At 35.4% G+C, this 24040-nt stretch overlaps 1 protein-coding gene across 4 annotated transcripts; it reads left to right on the forward strand.

Moving 5' to 3' along the window:
• The first annotated feature begins 303 nt into the window (after positions 1 to 303).
• Positions 304 to 23344, forward strand: LOC122037774 (myosin-6-like). 4 transcript variants are annotated; one of them, XM_042597220.1, is made up of 40 exons: positions 304 to 641; positions 756 to 824; positions 1112 to 1240; positions 1518 to 1661; positions 1896 to 2041; positions 2124 to 2280; positions 2409 to 2467; positions 2573 to 2732; positions 3767 to 3916; positions 4009 to 4145; positions 4225 to 4371; positions 4491 to 4592; positions 5593 to 5650; positions 5752 to 5853; positions 11324 to 11361; positions 11453 to 11579; positions 11658 to 11828; positions 11901 to 12032; positions 12102 to 12211; positions 12296 to 12356; positions 12921 to 13098; positions 13196 to 13401; positions 13669 to 13788; positions 14068 to 14166; positions 15402 to 15614; positions 15795 to 15934; positions 16080 to 16203; positions 16292 to 16330; positions 16426 to 16500; positions 16577 to 16747; positions 18182 to 18337; positions 18465 to 18653; positions 19795 to 19926; positions 20001 to 20071; positions 20144 to 20243; positions 20310 to 20366; positions 22194 to 22250; positions 22357 to 22437; positions 22688 to 22770; positions 22858 to 23344. In XM_042597220.1, exons 2-40 carry the CDS (start codon positions 822 to 824, stop codon positions 22967 to 22969), a joined length of 4536 nt encoding a protein of 1511 aa, XP_042453154.1. In that variant the 5' UTR covers positions 304 to 641; positions 756 to 821; the 3' UTR covers positions 22970 to 23344. The 4 variants fall into 4 exon arrangements, with proteins under 4 accessions (XP_042453154.1, XP_042453155.1, XP_042453156.1 ...); XM_042597221.1 differs by having other exon boundaries at positions 766 to 824; XM_042597222.1 differs by having other exon boundaries at positions 304 to 637.
• Positions 23345 to 24040: the final 696 nt, after the last annotated feature.

The following is a 24040-nucleotide window of genomic DNA, read 5'->3' on the forward strand; positions in this document are numbered from 1 at the left end:
CGCCGTCGGCCCATTTCAGAAACAACGACTTAGATTACGACTCGATATCAGTATATTCTTTTGAGAATAACATAACGTTAAACTAAACCATCTTCGCCATTAATTACACCGACACGGTTTCGGGCACAACGCAATTTTGCATGTTATTTTGGCGGTTTGTTTTTACCAGAAAAAGGCAGGAGTAGGTGCACGATAGTGGGTGGCAAGTTAGTAATTAGCGGGGAGGGACGAGGGCGATTTGGCTCGGCGCAGTAAAGTTTTGTTAATTGAATTACAGTACGGAACGCGTTCGCTGTATCGCTAGTTCATGTGAACGAAGGCAGCCGGAGGGAGTTGAATATAAAAAAGGAAAATAGAAGAAAAGAAAAGGGGGGCGGAGGTACGCAGCTAGTCGGCGAGACGCGAAGGTTCTTGGGCGGCGATTGAAGCCAGCGGCAGGAAGAGATTCTATCCTCTTTGCTGCCTCGCCTTCGATCTTCCCCTGCGGAGCGATCTCGGTACATCGACATTACTTCGGGGAAGAGTAAGAGGTGGAGGAGGGCATCGGGAGAAGGCCAGATCTTTCTAGCTCTTAGTGTGTCGTTGGTGGGAGCCGATCTTGGCCGTGAGGGCAAGTTGGAGGTGGATCCTGGTGTCGGTAGGTAAGGGGTGAGAAGGAAATCATTTTTTTAAAACTAGAGGGGAAGTGGAGCCCGAGGGAACATTGGATTTTGATCCAGAAACTTGGGACCTTTTTCTAATTTGATGTTTGATAGAGTTTGACAGGAACTCAGAGGGAGCATCGGGGAGCAACGCTTGGCTTTCGGCCATAGTAGGGGATAATGGTAACGATCTTTTTGTTTTGTGACTTTGTAATGGTTAGCTCTAGCCCGAGTGTTTATGATTTTTCGCATATAGATGGTTTTCGGACAGTAAAAGTGCCTCTAATCTTGTTTTTTTGGTGCACCATATTTTGCTAATAATATGTGTGCAACATATTCATTGGTTCCAAAGCAGCGCTGTAAAATAAAATTGATCTTTTACTCAATGGTTATCTTTGCTGCTTTCTCTCCACGCATGATTGAAATAAGCTCATTTGCACTACTGTTAACACGGTAAATAACCCTGTCAGGCAAGTAAGTTCAGCATAGTAGTAGGATCACAAGTCTGGGTTGAGGATCCTGATGAGGCTTGGATAGATGGAGAAGTTTTGGAGGCCAAGGGAGATGAGATTAAGATCTGCTGTACTTCTGGAAAAACGGTGCGTGCTTTGCTCTCTTTGAACTTGCATTGCATATTTTTGCATGGACGAGAGTTAAGAAGTCTTGCTATATATAATATTTGGGTGTATGTTTTTTTTTTATCATATGGAATATGCTCCTGAAACTTTAATAGTTCAGTAGCATATTTTCTTTGTGTTGCTTAATATTTTAAACTTTTTTTTTCTTTCCTGTATCTGTTTTGGTACAGACCGCTCAAGAGTATTGAATTCTATGATTTAAATTGTGACCTTAATTCGATCACATGTTACAATGCAGGTGACAGCCAAGATTTCTAGTGTCCACCCTAAGGATCCTGAAGCTTCACCTTGTGGAGTAGACGACATGACAAAACTTGCCTATTTGCACGAACCCGGAGTTTTGCAAAACTTGAGATCTAGATATGACATGAATGAAATTTATGTGAGTGAATATTATAGAAGTTGAAATGGTAGTTATTTACATGTGATTGGTTAAGTGACATTCTCTGTTGAGCAAACTGATGACTTCCTCATAGTGCACAATTTGTACATAGTCATTGTCTCCTCATTGTGAAAATTCTCATTTTCATTTCAAAGTTGTTGCACATTGTCGGATTGTTTTTCCTATCGATCTTGAATTGCTTAGAACAGCTCATTAATAAAATTATGTAAACAGACTTATACTGGCAATATATTGATCGCTGTCAATCCCTTCCGGCGTTTGAATCACCTGTACGACAGCCACATGATGGAACAATATAAAGGAGCAGCTTTCGGTGAATTAAGTCCCCATCCTTTTGCTGTTGCAGATGTTGCTTTTCGGTAATTCCTGTTCTTTATGCTTAGTCGTGAGTGCTTTCATCACGAGTGATTGTGCTTTCATCACGAGTGTCTTCTGATGCAGATTGATGAGAAATGAAGGAGTAAGCCAATCAATTTTAGTAAGCGGGGAAAGTGGTGCTGGTAAAACTGAAAGCACAAAGATGATTATGCGTTACCTTGCTTATATGGGCGGTCGAGCTGCATCAGAAGGGAGGACTGTCGAGCAACAAGTGCTCCAGGTTTATTTTCGTCCCGTTGCTACTTTGGATTAGGAACCTTATGCCATTTGGTGCTACATAGTTTTTTTTTAATCAAACTTCTCCTTTTTCATTCTAATTTAACATTGTTTATTTATCATTTCCTACAGTCAAATCCTGTTCTTGAAGCCTTTGGAAATGCAAAAACAGTAAGAAACAACAACTCAAGGTACAGAAAAGTGAAATTTTTGACAATCATAATATCCTTTTTTTTCAGCTAATCTTTTCTGATTGATGCTCAAATGACATTTTTTTATTATTGTTGTATCTGCAGTCGTTTTGGCAAATTTGTTGAGATCCAGTTTGATGAGAGGGGAAGGATTTCTGGGGCTGCCATTAGGACTTACCTTCTTGAAAGATCCCGAGTTTGCCAAATATCTGATCCTGAAAGGAACTATCATTGCTTTTACATGCTTTGTGCAGCACCACCAGAAGTATGCATTTTGACATTGATTGATTGCTAATATTTTGTACATTCTCAAACCCAAGATGCTAGGATTCCATTTTCTTCTATTCCCTAATAATAGGAATGTTTTTGGAGGACCATGTGATAAACGGGATTAATTTTGTTTGGCATAATCATAGACAATCGTCCAAAGTGCATGAAAAGTGGTTTTGCCACCTTTCTTAGGTATCGTTAATCGGAGCAACTGAATGTGTGTATATGATTTTTTGTTCGATAATTTTGGCAGACTGTTTCTAACTTTATCCTTTTACCATATCTGTAAAAAGGAACAGGATAGTTTGAAACATCTGAGTGATGAATATGGGGGATGATCCTTTTAGAATGGATAATAATTGACCTCTAATTGGTAACTAATAGGGTAATCATTGATCTCCAATTAGTCTACCTGATACAAAGAGATGCAATAATGATAGATACCCTGCATCTTGAGATTAGTCGTGTTTTTAATCTTTCTAAGTACATGAATGCATAATTATTACATGACCTGGTAACGAGCAGCATTTTACTGAGTTTGCCCACGTGTGGTTTCATCATGCAGTTGTTTATTTTATTCTACCTGCACTCTTTGTTTTGATTGTACCAGTATATAACTTTTACACTTGTTCAACAGAGTGATGCCTTACTCTGGTGGAGATCCTTGATCTGTTACTATGTACTAAACAGTGCAAGGTTTCAAACTCTAGAATAATTCTTTCGATGACCATATTTTTTAAGTCACGGTGGCTCTTGGTTGGGGTTGATTTTTTAAAGATAATGATTGTTTAGCTAGTCTTGTGTGTGTGTGTTTTTTTTCTTAAGTTTGCATCTTGAATTATATTTCATTTGATGGGTTAATAAATGCAAAGTGTGTTTTACTGTTCACATAAACATCCTTGACAATGGCTCTCTTGGATACTCATCTATGTTCTTGGTTATCATCTTAACTAAAAACCACAAAACTATTATGCTCGCACAAGCAGTTTGCTTTACTTGTTCTTAAATTTTAAAAATGCTGTTATCAAGGACATTCAAAGATACAAGCTGGAAAATCCAAGGGCGTTTCATTATCTTAACCAATCTAACTGCTTTGAGCTTGATGGGGTGAATGATTCCAAGGAGTATCTAGAAACAAAAAAGGCTATGGACATCATTGGGATCAATTCTGACGAACAGGTTTGTTTTTTTGCTCACATGAGAGGCAAAAGAAATTCCATATTTCATTTTTTCTGGACTTTATTGTTTACTATGTATACTGATTTATTCAGGATGCTATTTTCCGTGTGGTTGCTGCTATTCTTCATCTAGGAAATATTGAGTTTGTAGATGGAGGGGAAACAGATTCTTCTCAACCTAAAGATGAGAAGTCACTGTTCCATTTGAGAACTGCTGCAGAGCTATTTATGTAAAAATTGTTAAGCATTATGTTTTTTAGCACGAGTTCATATTGGATCTGATTTTTTTAAGGAAATAAAATTTTTTAGGTGTGATGCAACGGCACTTGAAGATTCTTTGTGTAAGCGTATTATTGTTACTCGTGATGAGAATATAATAAAAACCCTGGACCCAGAAGCTGCAGCTTTAAGTAGAGACGCCCTTGCAAAAATTGTTTACTCAAGACTGTTTGATTGGTATATTGCAATGTCACTCTGTGATTAGCTTTGCATGGTTTTTTTCATTTATTTGATCTGACTTAACAAATATCTAAAACTTGCAGTTAAGTTATTTGAATTGAATATGTTGTATGCAGGCTTGTAAACAAGATCAACAACTCAATTGGTCAAGACCCTAATTCAAAGTCCTTAATTGGGGTGCTAGACATATATGGTTTTGAGAGTTTTAAAACTAACAGGTGCTTGACTTATTTTTTGTTTTGTTTTGTATTTGCAATTAATATTTGAGAAAATTTGCTCTTATTTTATAGTAGGGTAGGCTAAGGTTTGAAATATCATTCCTTGTTGGGGCTTTGGTCACACCTGTAATGGGTGGCTTCTTGTTGTGTTGACATCCGACATGCTTCGACACATTTAATTGTGCCTAGATGAATTTAGATGTGCTCACATCTTTGACGTTCTTTTACTTAGTTTATTTTTATAAATAAGGCCATATCAATTGCATACCAAATAGCATTATTATTTTTTTGCTATACTGTGTTGCTACATGGCATGCTTTCACATATGGTAAAGGATAACAAAATAAATTCAAATGACTTTTACTCATTTGATGCTCTTCCACTTTGATATTTTCCTTTTAGTAAGAGCATTAGATATGTGAATTAAAATTGATTTTACACTTTTTTTTTACTTTAACATGTGTCAAGAAGAATTTGCATAATTTTTATTCCTACAATCTTCTTGCACGTTTATTTTCTAGAGTAAGATTAGTAATTTAATAATCAATCCAAAATGTAGCAAAGTGTTCTGAGCGTTGGCGAGGTACAACATACGGTGGCACAATTGTTGATTGGCATAAGCACACATGAGATATTACGCTGGCCAGTGTTGGGTTTTGATAATTTTCCAGCATATGCTTCAATTGCTCTGCCCGATGCAAAACAAGATTTCAGACACTGGGATAAACAATGTGAAACTACTGGTTCTTTGGATATATTTCCATCAGACCAATTTGTTAGCCAGATCCTTCAGCATTGAACCTTACTAGATCCAGCATTGACATAGTCTTGTGCGTTGGGCCACCATCTTAAGATTACCCTAGAACCGTGTGCCTTTTTCAGGATTTCTCTTCAAACAAGAACTGTGTTTTTATATGACCTATTTGACTATTTTTTCAGTAGATTTTTTATTAGTTAACATGGATAAATTGCCAGATATACACTAATATATGTTTCACAGTTTTGAGCAGTTCTGTATCAATCTTACAAATGAAAAATTGCAGCAGCACTTCAATCAGGTATACATTGTGCTTTGTACTCCAGCATGATTAAAATTTAAACCTAGTTGTCATAGGTTTTGTAGCCATCACGTGTTTTTTTTTTGTTTCTTTGGTTACAGCATGTCTTTAAGATGGAGCAAGAAGAATATACTAAAGAAGAAATCAGCTGGAGTTATATTGAGTTTGTTGATAACCAGGACATACTCGACCTTATTGAAAAGGTATGGCCTTGATCGCTTGTCCATACTAACCGCTATCTACAAATTATAAGTATTTATTTAGGATTTTGTTTTTTCTAACCATGGGTCTCAATTTTATGTTATGGTGATTCTATTAGTACCTTATTTCATGTTTGGGAAACAAAATGACAGGAAAGACACAAATGGATAAGAAACATTAAAAGAGCTACCTGAGTCAATTTGTAATGCGTTAACTAATGTGCCTAGATTTACCTTTATTGTGCACTCCATTTTTTGTTTTATTAGGTTCTTACTGTTTTTCTCACAAGTTCCAAAATCATGTTGAGATTTAACAAGGCTCACAAAAATTAGTTATGCAATTAGGGGTTATAATAAAGTCTGAGCTATAGACAGTAAACTAGAGGTGACCAAAACCTTTAAACACTTTAATCATGCCACTACATTCGATACTTGGTCTGATGCTTAACCTCCTCAATAGAAGAAGGCTTCATTTTTAATAGATTCAGAGAGCGTAGTTTAAAATTTTCGTTTGGGAATTTCAATTTATGATCGGAATAATATGGTTTTGGAACCGTATTGTGGCGTGCCGATATGATTTTGATATTTTTTAAATATAAAAATATTAATTTATTTTTTTAAAATTAAATATTTAAAATACAAATAATAAATTTTTTTTTTTCAAAAAAAGGAAAAAAAAAATGCAAGATCGTGGTGCCACTCGTGGAGGTCACTTTGGGATTGCGGCGCCTTGGCGACCCTACAACGGCTCGTGATGTCGGACGGGAACAACCAATTTTGTCCGTTCGCCTACTGTATGAAATTTTAAACAATGACAAATAGTTTATTGATGAGGTATGTGTGATCAACAACACCAGTAAGGTAGATACTTGAATTTATTGTCTCAAATATCTCTATATAGATTGAGACTAGCACACTAAATTTTGGTACTATAAATGAACCGAACGTTCATGAACAAGCTTGGTGTTCAACTTGGTAAGAGTTTGTTTATGTTCGTTCAATACACACAAGATTGATTAAATAAATAAGCTTGAATAACTTGTTAAACTAAACAAATAAGCTTGAACACATATGTGTTCAACTCGTTAATGTTTGTGAACAATGTTCGTGATCAAAATTCATGAACAATGTTCGTGATCAAAATTCATGAACAATGTTCGTGAACAATATTCGTGAACTATGTTCATTAATAAAACTCTTATCAACATGGTAAATGAACAAAAAAAAAACTTTTAAAATAAACAAACAAATTTAAATTATCAAGCTCAATAACCAATCAAACAAGCAAAAGTTTCAAACAATTAAACAAGTTTGAATTGAGAGCTCGATAACATCTAAACGAACCAAGTTCAAGCCCAGCTCAAGCTCAAGCTCATCAAAAATAAACTAAGCCAAGCTTGAACAATCATTTCAAAGGCTTGTTTCATATTAGGCTCAGCTGGGCTCGACTTCGTTACCTTATCAAATAAGCTTGAACACCCTAAAGCTTGGCTCGACTTGGCTTGTTTATAGCCCTTGACCTACATTTTGGAATCACTTCCAACACAAACATTTATTGAATTTTTTTCAGTTTTTGCGGCAATCAACAGATCAATCATATTGTATGCAATTGAAACAACCTCCTCACAAACGGAAAAACACGATAAAATAGACAAGAACAAGATAACGTGGTACAACTCCACATATAGAACCTTAGTATAGTTTATATGAGAGCAAAAGTATATAAAAAAACACTGACACAATTTGTTGGCCAAACATCATCCATAAAATCTTTCTCATTCTCCCCTAGATGCATCCATCAATACTGAGAGTTAAACTAAGTAAAACCTCACCTCAAGCAGTCATTGGATCATAGCTTCAACATGTTTCTCTAGGTGAAATTCTACAGCCTCTTTCCAATGGCCACCAAAAATCGAGATTAGTTTTGTTTCTTTGTTTTTTAAGCAGTTACACCTTGGCCACAAGGCAACATGCACAACATGTGGTTCAATTTGGCATGCCTTCATTGTGCCATGCCTATAGAGTTCTCTTTCTCCTCTTTCCAACCATGTAATCACCACAAAAGCATCAAACAAATCAACCAATTAGTAATCAAAGTCCAAACCAAGTCATCGTCAAATTTACTTAACCATTATCAGTGGCTAGCTCCTGAACAGGCTCCTAGAGAGGCACCTCAAATCTCCATCTTTCATATGTGCACCTGTACGACCTCCAACATAATTGTGTTAAATGTATCTCTATCATTTTTCTGTGTGGTTTGTTGCCTACCATGTTGGCAGTATTATCTTTTAGGCACAACGCTGTTATCGGTGACTCTTGTCACTAAAATTTTCCATTTGCTCTTGCTCTTTTTTTGATGTGTTATTTTTCTGTCATATAGCTGTTGACTCTCTCTTGTTGACAGATCTAATATTCTGAATCATCACAAAGAAACTTAAAACTCTGAATAGAGAGTTTTTTGTTTTTTTCTGTAGTATCTCTGATAACAAATGAATTTTGCACTCACTGTTATACCCACTATTTACATCCTAGATGAACCACATCTTTAATATGAATTATGCAATCTATGCTTTAATCATTTAATGCCACTAGTTGGTATTGAGATTGCTCTAGCCACTTTTTGAAATGAACTATCTATAAGGCCGCTGGTAGGATCTGGATAGGGTAGATTCTCAAACCTGCCTTCTCAAACCATCCTCTTTATTTCAAAATTAGCATGCCTATATTGATGACTCATAAGCGTGTCAATTCGAGTGGGTCGGATTCGGGTTGATTTTTTTTAAAACCCAACCCGAATCTGAATTCAACCTGAAGTCTTTAAACCCGAACCTGACCAACCCAAACCCCACTCGGATAACCCAAAAACTCGATTCAACGACTTTTTTTTTTGGGGCTATTTTCCTTATAATTCTTCAACGCTGTTATCGGTGACTCTTGTCACTAAAATTTTCCATTTGCTCTTGCTCTTTTTTTGATGTGTTATTTTTCTGTCATATAGCTGTTGACTCTCTCTTGTTGACAGATCTAATATTCTGAATCATCACAAAGAAACTTAAAACTCTGAATAGAGAGTTTTTTGTTGTTTTCTGTAGTATCTCTGATAACAAATGAATTTTGCACTCACTGTTATACCCACTATTTACATCCTAGATGAACCACATCTTTAATATGAATTATGCAATCTATGCTTTAATCATTTAATGCCACTAGTTGGTATTGAGATTGCTCTAGCCACTTTTTGAAATGAACTATCTATAAGGCCGCTGGTAGGATCTGGATAGGGTAGATTCTCAAACCTGCCTTCTCAAACCATCCTCTTTATTTCAAAATTAGCATGCCTATATTGATGACTCATAAGCGTGTCAATTCGAGTGGGTCGGATTCGGGTTGATTTTTTTTAAAACCCAACCCGAATCTGAATTCAACCTGAAGTCTTTAAACCCGAACCTGACCAACCCAAACCCCACTCGGATAACCCAAAAACTCGATTCAACGACTTTTTTTTTTGGGGCTATTTTCCTTATAATTCTTCACTTTTGTCTAATACTCTATCATTATCATACTAACATTGATATTAATATACATAAAAACATATTAATTTTTAAAATAAAATTCTATTTAATCCCAAAAAATCTACTAAACCCTATATTTGGGTCAACCCGGGTCAACCTGAACTCGACCCAATCCGAAAATTTTCAACCCGAAAATGCTCCAATTCGAATCCGACCCGAACCCGAAAATGGCCAACCCGAATCTGATTTTTTTCAGGTTGACTCGGGTTGGGTCATTGGGTTAGGTTCATTTTTGACACCTCTAATGACTCATATCTATAATGAAGTTGCATGATAGTGGAATCCTTGTCTCCTTGGGTAGGTTTAATATACTAAATACCTTGTGGACAGTTGAGAGCCACCTCCATTACTTATACAATAGCAAACACAAGTTACCACAAAAAAAGAGAGAGCAAAGAACACAGAGAGCTCAAGTCTATATAGTATGAGAGGAAAAGTATAAAGAAGTACAGACAGGTTGTTGCGAATACAAAGTATGAAGAAACACAAACAAGATGCTGCCCACTCATTGTGTACTGAAGCTCACTCTCATCCCTAGACTTTTCTCTCAACAATGGTGGAGAAATAAACAAATCTCATCTCAATCTCCACTTCCTATGGCCATCAAAAGCTGTTTCTGAGAAAAAAAATCCTCCTCTTCAAGTTCTCTGGTCACACACATCCTATATAATTGCCATCTCTTCAACAGACTTACCAAGGTACTCATTGGGCTAGGTGCCCATGTGTGCTGGTAATGCAACTATGCACAATGATGTGGTCTGTGCCAGGAATTGTGATCCCTGTCATCGGACCACACTTACTGCCCAATCTCACTGAATCCAACATTTATTAGGAACCAGATTCACAATCCTAACCCATGGACATAGCAGAGTTTTCAATTCCATGTATTAAACAATCAAAATGACTTTAATAACTGAGGTGAGTTCCAAATAAAGGTGCTTCAGTCTACAAGCCGTAAACTTATAGTTCATTTACAAACCAGCTTTATGTTCCCAACTTCTAAAACTGGACTTCAGTCTGGCCTTGCATACATTTTAGTATTCAAACTCAGTATTTTGTATCATTTTAAAAAGCAGAAAACAGGCAAAAAAGTTGTTCGAAGAAGAAATGTGAAGCACGGATTAGTCTTCCTTTCTTCCACTTCATAGGTCTATTTACTGGGAGGAGAGGGGGGTGGGGACGAGGAGGGAAAACTGACATTTGGTTGTTAATTTGGGTAGAAGAGGAAATAAAAAAGAAGGACGAGTGCAATTTGGAGCTCTTGTCCCCACTTTTCTTTTAATTCAAAACCTGATGGAAAACAGGAAGAAGCATGAAGGAGTGGAAAGTTCTGAAAAGACTAGTGGAATGTTTAATTTTATCATTTTCCCTTATTTCCTCTCGTTTCAAGTAGACAAAATAAAGAAAATATCTCTCCTTTCCTTCCTTTTTCTCCCTTTCCTGAAAATCTTCCTTGCTTTCTCCTCTTCCCTCTAGTAGACATGTCATGCCCTATGCGTAAAAAGGAGGCTTCAAAATGACGAAAGAGTATGCTTATTATGCACATAAAATTTACTAAAAAAGGTCACAGAGATTGGTTGTATTTTTTTGCAGTTTATGTATTGGTTGTATTTTTTTTCTGTTTATGTATTTCTCACAAGTAATTTGCAAATATAACAGATGACATTGTACGTTAACACCAATTTATTTGGCCGACTGTACTGTGTCAGAATGTTGGGTAGGTTGTGGACACTACATCTAATGTTACAATATGTGTTAGCAAATATGAATATATAAATTGGTCATTTTCCTAACAACTCGAGCTTTTGGGATAAGTGGTTAGGTAATCAATATTGATGCACATCATCCACGTAATATTTTGTTTAGGTTCTTAATTTTCTTTTTGGTTTTTTGTCTGTCAGAAACCTGGTGGAATCATCGCTCTCCTAGATGAGGCTTGGTAAATTGCTGGCATCTAACACTAAATGTTTTGGTGTTATGAATTGGTTGAAAGGATGTTTAAGTTATTTCTTTTCTTGTTTTTTGTGCAGCATGTTGCCTAGATCAACACATGAAACTTTTGCTCAGAAACTATACCAGGCTTTTAAAAATCACAACCGCTTTAGCAAGCCCAAATTATCTCGGTCTGACTTTACCATTTGTCACTATGCTGGTGAAGTGAGTATCTTTTATTCATGTCCAATATTGATTACCTGTAAATCATATTATGATCTAAGTAGGGTATCCCTCATATAGGTTACATATCAGACGGAGTTGTTTTTAGACAAGAACAAGGACTATGTGGTTGCTGAGCATCAGGCTCTTTTAAGTGCCTCTAAATGTTCTTTTGCTTCAAGTTTATTTCCACCTCTTTCTGATGATGCATCAAAATCTTCAAAATTTTCATCAATAGGCTCGAGATTTAAGGTAAATCAACAACTGCAATGACTATGCTATCAATTTATCATTTTTTAAATGTGATCTTCAATGACTATGCAGCAACAACTGCAATCTCTCCTAGAAACTCTAAGTTCCACTGAGCCACATTACATTCGCTGCGTTAAACCCAACAATCTCTTGAAACCGGGAATATTTGAGAATCAAAATGTTCTTCAGCAGCTCCGCTGTGGGGTAAGATTTTCAATTAGCTGTTCAAGTAGAAGTCAGTTGTGCTTGATGTTACATCATTTCTTTGTTTAGGGAGTGATGGAGGCTATTAGAATAAGTTGTGCTGGATATCCGACTAGACGGGCATTTTGTGAATTTATTGACCGTTTTGGCATTCTTTCACCAGAGGTTTTGGATGGAAGGTACTGTATTTCTGAGTGCTATTTTATGAGAAGATATTTATATTTGTTTAATGCCACACTCTTCCGTTATTCTTTGCCTAGCAGTTGTGATGAGTTGACTGCCGCAAAGAGGTTGCTAGAGAAGACAGGTCTCAAAGCTTACCAGGTGATATTTACTAAAGAAAATTATCTGCTATACTCAAGTACTTTTCTTTTGTTATGTTTGCTGAAGTATCTTATCTAAGTTCCTTTTTGACTGAAAAGTGTTTGTTTATTTTCTTTATTTTGAACCTATCGGGAGTGGGCTCCTGTGTTGCAAGAACTTTGGATCTTTCCTCCTTATCAGTTGCTTCCCTTTTCATTCTATTGGCCCTGAGTACTTGCTTGTATTATAACAGCTGGATATTCTTCTAAACAACTTTGATTAGAGCTTAATAAGACTGGGAAAAATGTTGTGGTATGCGTAAATTTTTGCCAGTCCTCCAATTACACTAAATTGATCTGATGAGTTATTATGCATATTCTCTTGTTTTACGATCAGCCTCCATAACTTGAGATTTCATATTGCATTCAGAATAGTTGATCATCGAAATTTGCAAATAAATTCCTCATTTGGGGGATTAAAATTATGATTATGATGAAAATCTTGGTCCAATCGGGAGTTGATATGTTTAAGCAAGCTAGTTCCATTGCTGATGATTCATCTAACTTCTAAATTTGAACTGTTTAGATTGGAAAGTCAAAGGTGTTTCTTCGAGCTGGTCAAATGGCTGAACTGGATGCTCGTAGGAATGAAGTACTGGGAAGATCTGCTGGCACAATCCAAAGAAAAGTCCGGTCATACCTGGCCCGTAAAAATTTCATTGTGCTTAAGAATTCAGTCATACAGATTCAGACCATATGCAGAGGTATCTAGTAAAAATTGGGTCTCACCAATGATCTCTGCTACATAATCTTTCAATCTTTTAGCTGATGTAAGACACTTTGTTCTCATGTTCTTTGAAGGTGAACTTGCAAGACAGATTTATGAAAACATGCGTAGACAAGCTGCTGCACTTAATATTCAGACATTTTTCCGTATGCATCTTGCAAGGATTGCTTACAAAATGTTACTGTCTTCGGTTGTTACCATACAAACTGGTTTAAGGGGAATGGTTGCTCGTGAGGAACTTCATTTCAGGCGGCAGACAAAAGCTGCTATTATCATTCAGGTATGTTAAGGATTGCTTCTTAGGCATGTACTTATCACACATCTAGTTTTTGTGCACGGACTATAAAAAAACTTTTAAGAGTTCAAATATATCTTGAAGCTCTCTTGCACTAAATTTGACTTTTGTTGGTTAACTCTCAATACCTAGCTGAATAGTAATGGTCAGGTTAATCTATCTTTTTTCCCTAGCGTTTTTGTTATCTTGACATGCATTGTTAGCTTGAGAATAATAAACTGGTTAATCCTCAAGGCCAACAAATTTTTTCAGTCCCATTGCCGTAAATACTTGGCTTGCTTGGATTACTCAAGGATGAAGAAAGCTGTTATCACTAGTCAATGTGCTTGGAGAGGGAAGGTTGCAAGAAGAGAGTTGCGGAAGCTTAAAATGGTAACTAATTTTATTCCGTTAAACTTTTTTGAAGATTATTACTGTGAGTTACATGGGTATAAATTGTTGTCAAGGACATGGGCAACACTAAGCTACTTTGCTTTGGAGTTTCAATTATTATGATAGATGACAGTTTATAATTTTTTAATTGATACCCTTATTGAGTCATTATATTTTAAAAAATTAAATTTTAAACTGCTGAACAATCTTATCGATCTGTTGTTTATGCCATATGTCTTAGTATCAAATGCAGCACTATATCCGTTCTCTCCTTTCCAGGCAGCTAGAGAAACTGGTGCCCTTCAAGCTGCCAAGAATAAATTGGAAAAGCAAGTTGAAGAACTTACATGGCGCCTGCAATTGGAAAAGCGCATGAGAGTAAAGATCATCACTGCTCCCTTTTACTTAACTTTATTAGAAGCAATATTTTCTATATGGTTGTCCAAACAAAAAGGATCCTTTTTTTGATATTTCTTTGCTATTTAAAATGGCCTAATTGGCCTTTTGGTGTTTTGGGTAAAAACTACCCAAAAAGTATCTCAATTTCCACCAGAAATAAAACAAAGTATGCTTGATAATGTTTTATAGCATTCAAACAGTTTTGGGGTAAATACATTTCTTAAATGCATGTTTGAAGCCCCTTTTCTCAAAGCAGTGACGTATATTGAAAATCATTTCGTGTGCAACTAGAAGTCTTCACATAAATAGTCCATTATGACCAACTTTTATGAGTTCAGTTCCTATCCATTGATCTATTGAAACGTAAATCATGGTAAAAAGGACTATAACTCCTTGTTAAGAGTGGGCACTGGTTAGCTGTTCCAATATGATTTTTGGGGGTCAAAAAAGAGAAACCCAAGCAATTTCTTGGACAAATTGACCCAATGAGGTTAAACTTGTTGTTTGGTGCAATTGAAACTAAATAGTTTTAAAATCACATATCGCATTTCGAAGCTTGTTGCTCAGTGCAATTGAAGCTAAATTGATCTTATTGATACATTTAGAGGACTAAATTTCTCCCTGAAAATTAAATAAGAACTTCTGATCATTGTTTTACATGGGAAATCAATTGCTATTTTCTTAGAAAAATTCAAGCATAGCATGGATCAGGTGGAGTTTTTGTAATCTACCTGAATAAATCATCTTTTGTCTAATAAAATTTTGATATCGTTTTGTTTAAATGTAAAATTTATTTTTATTTTAGATTTTTAAATTAGAGGTTTTAATTGGAAGAAATAATTAAACTCATGTAAATTTCTAAATTAGACTTGAGTCTGATTGTTGGGCGGTCATGTCAAACTCATGTGCAACCATAGTATTGTGTGATCCTATGATCTAAATTGACTTGTACAAGTTAACTTGTGTTTTGACTCAGTTTTGGGTAAGACTCATATGTCACAGAAGATATGGTCCTGTCTGTCTTAAGCCGATTCTACTGAATCTCTGAACAAGGGGAAAGGAAAACCACAAAAATTCCCCATATCTAAGTTCGTTCAGTCTTATAGTGCTGTGGGTTATCAATTCTTAATATGGATAGTTGTTGAATCCCTGTACTTCTCTTGCATTAGCTTTATCTCACACGTGTGAAATAGTTAACAACTCATTTTTTGTAGGCCGATCTTGAGGAAGCTAAGACCCAGGAGAATGCAAAATTGCAAGCTGCTTTGCAAGATATGCAGCAACAATGCAAGGAGACTAAGTCTTTGTTGATTAAGGAACGTGAGGCTGCCAAAAAAGCTGCTGAAGTAGCTCCTATTATTAAAGAGGTTCCTGTTGTCGACACAGTTCAAATGGATAAGCTTAGAGATGAGAATAAGAAGCTTAAGGTGAGATTGACACTAATGGTATTTTGCTTCTCTACTATCCCTATTAACTACCTAGATCTGTTTCTTCAATGCAATTGTCTTCTCAATTTTTTTTTTTCAAATTCACTTCCCTTTCTTCTTTCATATTTATTCACTATCAATACATCATTCAAGGCATTCTTCAAATTCATATTTTTGTAGGCTTTGCTGAGCTCTCTGGAGACAAAGATTGATGAAACTGAGAAGAAGTTTGAAGAGACAAGTAGAATCAGTGAGGAAAGGCTAAAGAAGGCCATGGATGCTGAAACTAAGATAATTCAGCTGAACAATTCGGTGCAGAGGTTTTTATAATTTACCTCTGCTTTCTAATATACCTTTACCCTTTTGCATTTTTTTGCAAACAATATTGTCACACTGATATATGTTATGTCTCATTTTCTGGTTTTCTTTCTCAAATTCATTTGGTGCCCGTCAATTTGATTACAGGTTTAAAGAAAAACTTTCTAACATGGAATCTGAGAACCAAATTCTGCGGCAGCAGACATTATTGCATTCTCCTGTGAAACGCATGTCTGAGCATTTATCAATTCCATCAACTCCTACCAAACATGTAGTAATTTTGATGTAATTATGGCCTGTTTCGTTGATTTTTTTTCTTTTTGTTTGTTCCTTATACTCTTATTTGTGTTTGATGACAGAGTTTGGAGAATGGGAATCATCATGTTGAAGATCCTAAGGTAAAGTATATTTCTTATATATATTTTTTAATGATCTCATCTGTGTTCAGACTGAGATGTAACTAATGACTAGCATCCCTTAATCTATCCCTTAGAGTGCCCCACCAGCTATCAAGGGCTGTGCAAATGCTGATGCTAAGCCGAACAAATTTCATGCTGAGATTCAGCTTGTGAGTGTCATATGTTCCTTAAATCTAAGCTTTTACCGCCTCCTCACTCTTTTTCGTGAACAATCTTTCTTCCCAGGAGAGTGTTGATGCCCTAATCAGCTGCGTCAGCAGAAATATTGGGTTTAGTCAGGGAAAGCCAGTAGCTGCATTAACTATGTATAAATGTCTTCTTCACTGGAAATCCTTTGAAGCTGAAAGGACAAGTGTGTTTGATCGTCTCATCCAGATGATTGGGTCTGCGATTGAGGTAATCTACCATTGCTGTTAAAATAATGATAATAATTTTAAAAAATCAAATAACTATTAATATTACAGGTTTCCCATATAAAAAAAATGATTATGCTGTAAAGACTTGATGGATCTATAGTATGCATTACCATTACCCATAAGAAAATAATGTAAATTCACCATCCTACTTACTATGTTTGGAAAAATAGATCAATTAGTTCAATTTTTTGGTGTGCTCTAGTTAGATGCGTCTAACTTTACCATTATCCTCTTGTTCTGGTTTGGTTACATCTGAATTTTGAATTTTTTTTTAATGAGCCAAGTTTTTCAGCTGAATATTACAAATCTGAAATACTATTGGAAATACCCTTAGACCAACGTTGGTCCAGCTTGGCATGCAGGTCGAGTCACTGCTACCCAACTCGACCTGTTTTCCAATCTAGGCTCTGCACGACATGATCCAACTTTTGGCAAGCCATGCTGGGTTATGGGTGACATCACCCATGTGCACCTCTATGAGAAGTCATTAACCTCTGATGTCCTAACTATGTGATTTGTGAAGTCGAAGTTGCTTGCAGTGCCATAGAGGAAGGAATTAAGAGGAAAGAATTGGGGAGGAAGTCATTGCTTGCAGAGGGAGGAACTCTTTATATGCCACTTTTGTTGCTCTGTGGAATGACATTCTGTGCTACTGAGGAATGAGAACGCTCTGTTGGTCAACTTTGTCACATGTGGAGGAAGGAATCACATTCTGGAGTTGCTGAGGAATGAGAACTCTCTGTCCCTGGTCTTAGGAAGGAATCTACTTCGGGAATCAATTGGGAGACATTGTGTCTTCATAAGTTTTCTCCTGTCGGTTGGCCAGCGAAATAAAATTTTTTGATTGTGCTACCTGGCACTGAACGGTTGTTTAATCCTTGTATATAAGTACTAGTTACCTTGCCCATCTGAAACCCAAATCCTTTAGTGGATTGTGTACCACATCCGACTTCAATTTCTTTCCTTGGAATGTGCCTGAAGACTAATCTTACACTCTTATAACTAGTCACCAATATGAAGCATAGAGAGTCAAACTACTTCACAACCTGACGTTGGTGGGCAAGTTAGCTCTTTGATATTCTGCCTTTTTATTTGATACCAATTATATTACCATCTCATATATGTTATCACTTGTTCTTGGTATTTTTGTGCCATTTGCTCTTTAGACCAATGCATTGTTTTCTTAATTTTCTAGATTTGAACACTTTTCTCACTCATAAAACATGCAGAATATGTTTAGATATTAGGGAATTTGGTCATTTTCATGAAAAAGTGAACTTTATTTGGCTTAAATATGTGATTTTTATCTAATGACTTTCTATTTGCATGAAATCTTGATATGTTTGTTTTAACTGTTGGTTTTTGTTCATTAGTCTGTATGTGTTATGCCAATTTAGTAGAATCTGTCTTGCAGAATGAAGAGTCTAATGATCATCTTGCTTATTGGCTATCAAATGCTTCGAGTTTATTGTTCTTGTTGCAAAAAAGCATTAAGCCTCCTGGTGCAGCTGGAGCTAATCCACATCGAAAACCTCCTGCTCCCACATCATTATTTGGGAGAATGACTCAAGTATGTCATAACAGCTGTGTTTACTGATGCTCTGTTTTATTATGTGACTGTTTTGGGCGTCTAGATTGTTCTTGATCTTTGGAGTAGTTTGTTGGATAAGAACTAATTGTAAATTATTCATCATCAGTCATTTCGTTCTTCGGCATCTTTTACCAACATTGCTGTGGATGGCCTGGATGTTGTGCGCCAAGTTGAAGCAAAATACCCTGCCTTGCTTTTCAAGCAACAGCTAACAGCTTTTGTGGAGAAGATGTATGGAATGATTCGAGACAATGTGAAAAAGGACTTATCTTCTTTGCTTTCATTGTGTATACAGGTATTATGCATCTGTTATCTGTAGTGTATATTCTAATTGCACGGAAGTTAAGTTCCTAATGTAGCAACTGCTTGGTTAGTTTTGCAGGAATAGCTATTGCCTCCCTGACTTTTAACAGAATGGCTATTCCTATGCTTGGTTGCACAATGAACCTAGAATGCCACTTCTTTTAGATTTGTTATCCCACTTAACGCTTCTTAGCTTTCTTATATCAAACGTAGGAATTTTTATTCTAATATGTTAAATTGTTGTTTTCCATAAACTAAATTAATGAATAATTACTTCTATTTTTGCCTATTTCATTTGACCTGAAGGATAATTATTCTATTTCTTGTTTATTCTAGGAACAAATGTAATGCATATAGATAAGTGGCTATAGTTGTAGCCTCTAACATTTGCTACAGTAAAAAATCCACACTATAAGTCATCTAGAAATGTTGTGCGTCTCCACGGGGTGCCCAAATGGTTAGAGGGTGGTAAATTTGCTACAATGGGGCATGAATCAATTTCCACGCGTGCCCTCAGGGAAAAAAACTTCTCCTACCCCCTAGCCATTTGGCGGTCGGCTTATAACCGACCCCGATTTACCTCCCTTCACATAATTTGGAGATGGGCTGTGAAGGGCGCTTGGGGTGAGCGTAATCACCTTTTGCTACAATCTAGAAATGTTGTGGCTGTTGATGTCAGAATAGTTATTGGTGGTCAGCAAAATTTTCAATTGCTTAAATACCACAGAAGTGGTGAAATCAATTTATGAACCATCTAATCCATTCTATGAAACAAACTAAACCAAACTAATAAATACATATTCCTATTCTATTTTAGGTCTTTTGCATTCCATGGGTATAATTATTTTTCCCCTATAAATTCCATTCCATGAAACAAATACACCATACATGTTTTGACATTTTATAAGGTTCATTATCACTAGAATTTAAATGTTTTTGTCAATTTCATTGTTGATATTATTATGTTTCTGGTAAATTATAACTAAGTTCCGCCTGTCATTTGTGTTGGATCTCAAGGTGCCCTAGGTTTTGCTAATAAGCTGTTCCCTAGTGAAGGGTTTCTGTTTTTTTTTTATTAATCCTTTGCATCTATTGATTGAATCATTGATGATATTTTTTTATTTTGCAATTAGGCTCCAAGAACAACAAGGGTAATTATGCTGCGTGGCTCTGGGCGTTCATTTGGAAACCAAGGACAAAGTAATCACTGGAAGACCATTGTTGAGAGTTTGGATGACCTTCTTAAGATGTTGCAAGAGAACTGTGTAAACTATCTTATCTGATGTGGAACTAACTGTTAAATCCTTTGAAACTTAAGGATGACCCTAGTTCTTTTCAGGTGCCTTCTATTCTCATTCAGAAGATGAATACACAAATTTTCTCATACATAAATGTACAATTATTTAACAGGTAACTAATTGTAGTTATATCAATTATTTGCTACAAAGTACAAACACATGAGTAACTGCTTTCTTGTGCCAGTTTACTTCTTCGGCGTGAATGTTGTTCCTTCAACAGCGGAGAGTATGTTAAATCTGGTTTAGCTGAGTTGGAATTGTGGTGTGCAAAAGCAAAATCTGAGGTAATAATATAATATGAGTTATCTACTGTATTCTGATAATCCAGTCTGAACTTTTGCTTATTGCAGTATGCTGGATCATCCTGGGATGAGCTTAAGCACATAAGACAGGCTGTTGGTTTCTTGGTATGTAGTTACTTGTATCATCTAGTGCACCATTACGTATGATGTTGTTATGACTACTTCCAAGGGCCTATTACCAGAGAGTTTATGTTTTGGTTCTGAATTCAAATGTTGACTATGTAATCTTGGTTTCAAACTGAGCATAGTTTCTATTAAAGACAAAATATAACCTCTTATATCAACATAAGTACCAATAATTGCTAGGTAAATTATCTTTTAGTTAATCCACTTTTTGGGTAAGAAACATGTGCTCCTGTGAAGCAAAAGACTGTGCCACTGTAATAGATTGAGGCAAATGATGTAATGGATGTCATGATTTTCTTCTTCTAGTTTTGAATCTACAATTAGACCTCTTTTTTTTTTGTCATTTTATAATGCCATGTCTAGCATATAAATTTTCCCGTCTATTTAATTATATGTTCTTGTCCTTAGTAACTATGGTTTTCCCTATATACATCGTGATCCTTAAATGTGATTTTTAGTGCTTTGTCAGTGTTGGCCGGTGTAGGCCTTCGAAGTTGTGTTCTTGAAATCATGAAAACATATCAACTATGTAGCCGTATATAATGGAATAATCTGCATCTAAACTGCAAAGTTGAGCTAAAGTAGGAAGACTATCAATTCAGTATGAGAAAAGCTTCTGAATTTTTACTAGTGACGTAGAGATGCCTTCATATCTAATCTCAGAAGTTTCTCACTATGAAATGCTCCATCCAAAAGGCTCTGACTATTGCATGATTATACTGCATCTTTCTGAAGTTGTAATTCATTTTCCATTATCATAATAATGCTGTAAGTTTGCTAGCAAATTTGTTAAGGTAAAGGTAGCTTATTGTAGAGTTTCTCAGGAAACATTGATTGAACTCTGCATGATCCAAATTCCAGTTTGATAAATAATACGCCCCAAGAATGACTCTTGATTAATTATTGGTAGAAGCCCAGTTGATGATATTGCACGCATGTTCACTGATAAAATCCATATATCAACTCTACTTTAAGTCCAATTAGCTAAAATTAACAAGTCAGATCATAATTGAATAGATGAGAAGTTAGTGTATGCAAATGCAATAATAATAATAATAATAAATTGGGTGCTGCAATTGCAACAACATAATTTTATGTTGTGTACACTAATTAATCCTTTCTGGAATCATGAACTGTTTGCAAACATTATCTAGCAGGAGATGCAGAAGATTACTGCATCTAAACTACAAAGTTAAGCTAAACTTGGTTCTTCAATATGATTGAAGCTTCTGTTATATATCTACAAGTCATGATGTGCTCATGCTTGGATAGTTAATCACAATTTCATCTTGTTATTATTGATTTCATCATTGCTTCCACTATTGCTATGCTGCATTTGCCTTCTCCAGGACGTTACTTCTGATTTTACTATCATAAGAGCCCTATAAACTTGTTGGGATCACAAGTGCCTTTAAAAACCCCTGGATACGGTTAGAGACCATTCTTATGCATGGTCAGAATATTAAATCCAAGTTTGGTGTCTCTAGAATGCAGAATGACCTCCACTTGTGAGAAATTAGCAGCCCTTTGTTGTCCCAGCTGTTATCATACTAAAAATAATCCAAAAACTCTAAAATACAGTTTCATTTGATATTTCGGCCATAGATGGCCCTGCTAGGCCCAATATAGTGCAAAAGCAAACAATTGCATCTTTCTTGTTGAGATGAAATCATTCTGAAGCATGACTGGTAGAATTGAAATTCCAATTTAAAAGCAGCAAGGTCCAAGAGACTAAGACTGGCTCTTCAATATTGTTGAAGAGCAAAACCATTATGCTTCTCATGTTGTGTTTTATATCATATTCAGGTCATATTCCAGAAGTCTAGGATTTCCTATGATGAGATAGTTCACGATCTGTGTCCGGTAAGAGCAAAGGAATATCTTTCAATGTGGAAATGTTCTTTTAGTTGTTGCAGTGGGAATGATTTTGTATCATGGTATGTCTAATGTAATTTCTTTCCTTATACAGGTACTTAGTGCGCATCAACTTTATAGAATCTGTAAACAGTACTGGGATGACAAGTACGACACAAAGAGTGTCTCTTCAGAGGTATTCAGTTATTAGTAATTCTTTCCTTTATAGTGCCTCTTCAGAGATTATGTTCTCAATCTAGTGTAATTTAGACAAAACTGTTTTTGTTTTTTTTTTCAAAAATGAAAAAAAAAACTATTGAATGAAACAAATCTCTGCTGTCAGAGACTTAATTTTGATTTTTTATTTTTGATTTTTTATTGAAGGTTAGATCTTTAGTTACTGTAAATAGTGGCTCTTGAATGTTTAGTCTGATGCAATTTTGAAGGTTCTTTCAAACATGCGGGTACTCATGACAGAAGATTCTAACAGTGCAGAAAGCAGTTCGTACTTGTTAGAAGACAACTCTAGGTAAAAGAAGTCTTCTTTAAATAAGTTCCTGAACCTAATACTTATATTTCATAGTAACTCAATATCCTTTGTGTATATTGGATGCAGCATTCCCTTCTCAATCGATGACTTGTCTACTTCTTTACATGCAAAAGATTTCTCGGAGGTCAGACTAGCTGAGGAGCTCCTCCAAAACCCAGCCTTCCATTTTTTAGAGTGAGGCTTTAGGGTTTTTACTGTGCCTTTCCAGTGGTTGATATTTATTGATCTCGAATACTGTAAATCCATTCTTTGTCATTCTTTGTTTCCATTCACCCATCAGATTGTAAAAAAGAAGCTTCAGTTTTATAGATGTTTAGGGTCGTCATAGTGAAGTCGATAGGGATGGGATGTGCATCAGCATTCTTGTCATTAGGTTGCCACTGCTGTTTGTTGTTTTATAGTTAACATTCTTTAGTTCTAGTTGATATTGGTCCAGTTGACAGAATGGAAGAGCTGGCAGAGGGAATGACATAATAATACTCCTTTCTCTTATACTATATTGTTGTATAGCTACATGCTTTGGCAAAAAATGTCGATCTTTGTTGTAGTAACATGAATTGTCTTGTAAGCTGAATTGAGATGATGAAGGTTCCAATGGTCTTCAATAGGAAGAAGAGAGTTTTCAAGATTTGAGAAGAATATATGCGTGATAAATGTTCAGCAGAAACAAAAGAAATGTTTTGTATATTTAATCAAATTAGTTTGAGGATGTGTTAACATTGTCTAAAAATGTTTCAAATTTATGTTTAAAATAGACAATTCGCTGCTTGCTTATTTTTAATTTTGCAATACAACCATTTTAAAAATTTGAATTTATGGTGTACTAATTAGACTCATTGCATTTCATATATATATATATATATATATATATTAGATTTTAATTAGAACTTTTGGTGTGGAGTAATAAGTAATATTTTAATGGGGACGATTGTAGAATAAAAAAAAAAGAAAATGAAGATAAAATAAAATGATATATTTTATTTTTTATTTGATTATTTAAAAAAAGGTAAATTTGGTCCGAATATGACAAGTTAGAAAATGAATTTAAAGGGTTTAATCTATGCCTTTTTAGAAATATAATTAATTATTAATATATAGAGAGATGATTTTTAAAAATTAAATATGAAAATATATAAAAAAGATATAATTAATTTATGAAGTATGATATTATATGGTCATCTTTAATAATTCTAAAAATTAGAATATATTTTAAAAATTAAAAAATATCTATTTTGATAGGTTAGATTTT

Source organism: Zingiber officinale, unplaced genomic scaffold (assembly GCF_018446385.1).
Source record: "Zingiber officinale cultivar Zhangliang unplaced genomic scaffold, Zo_v1.1 ctg79, whole genome shotgun sequence".
NCBI classification, from domain to species: domain Eukaryota; kingdom Viridiplantae; phylum Streptophyta; class Magnoliopsida; order Zingiberales; family Zingiberaceae; genus Zingiber; species Zingiber officinale.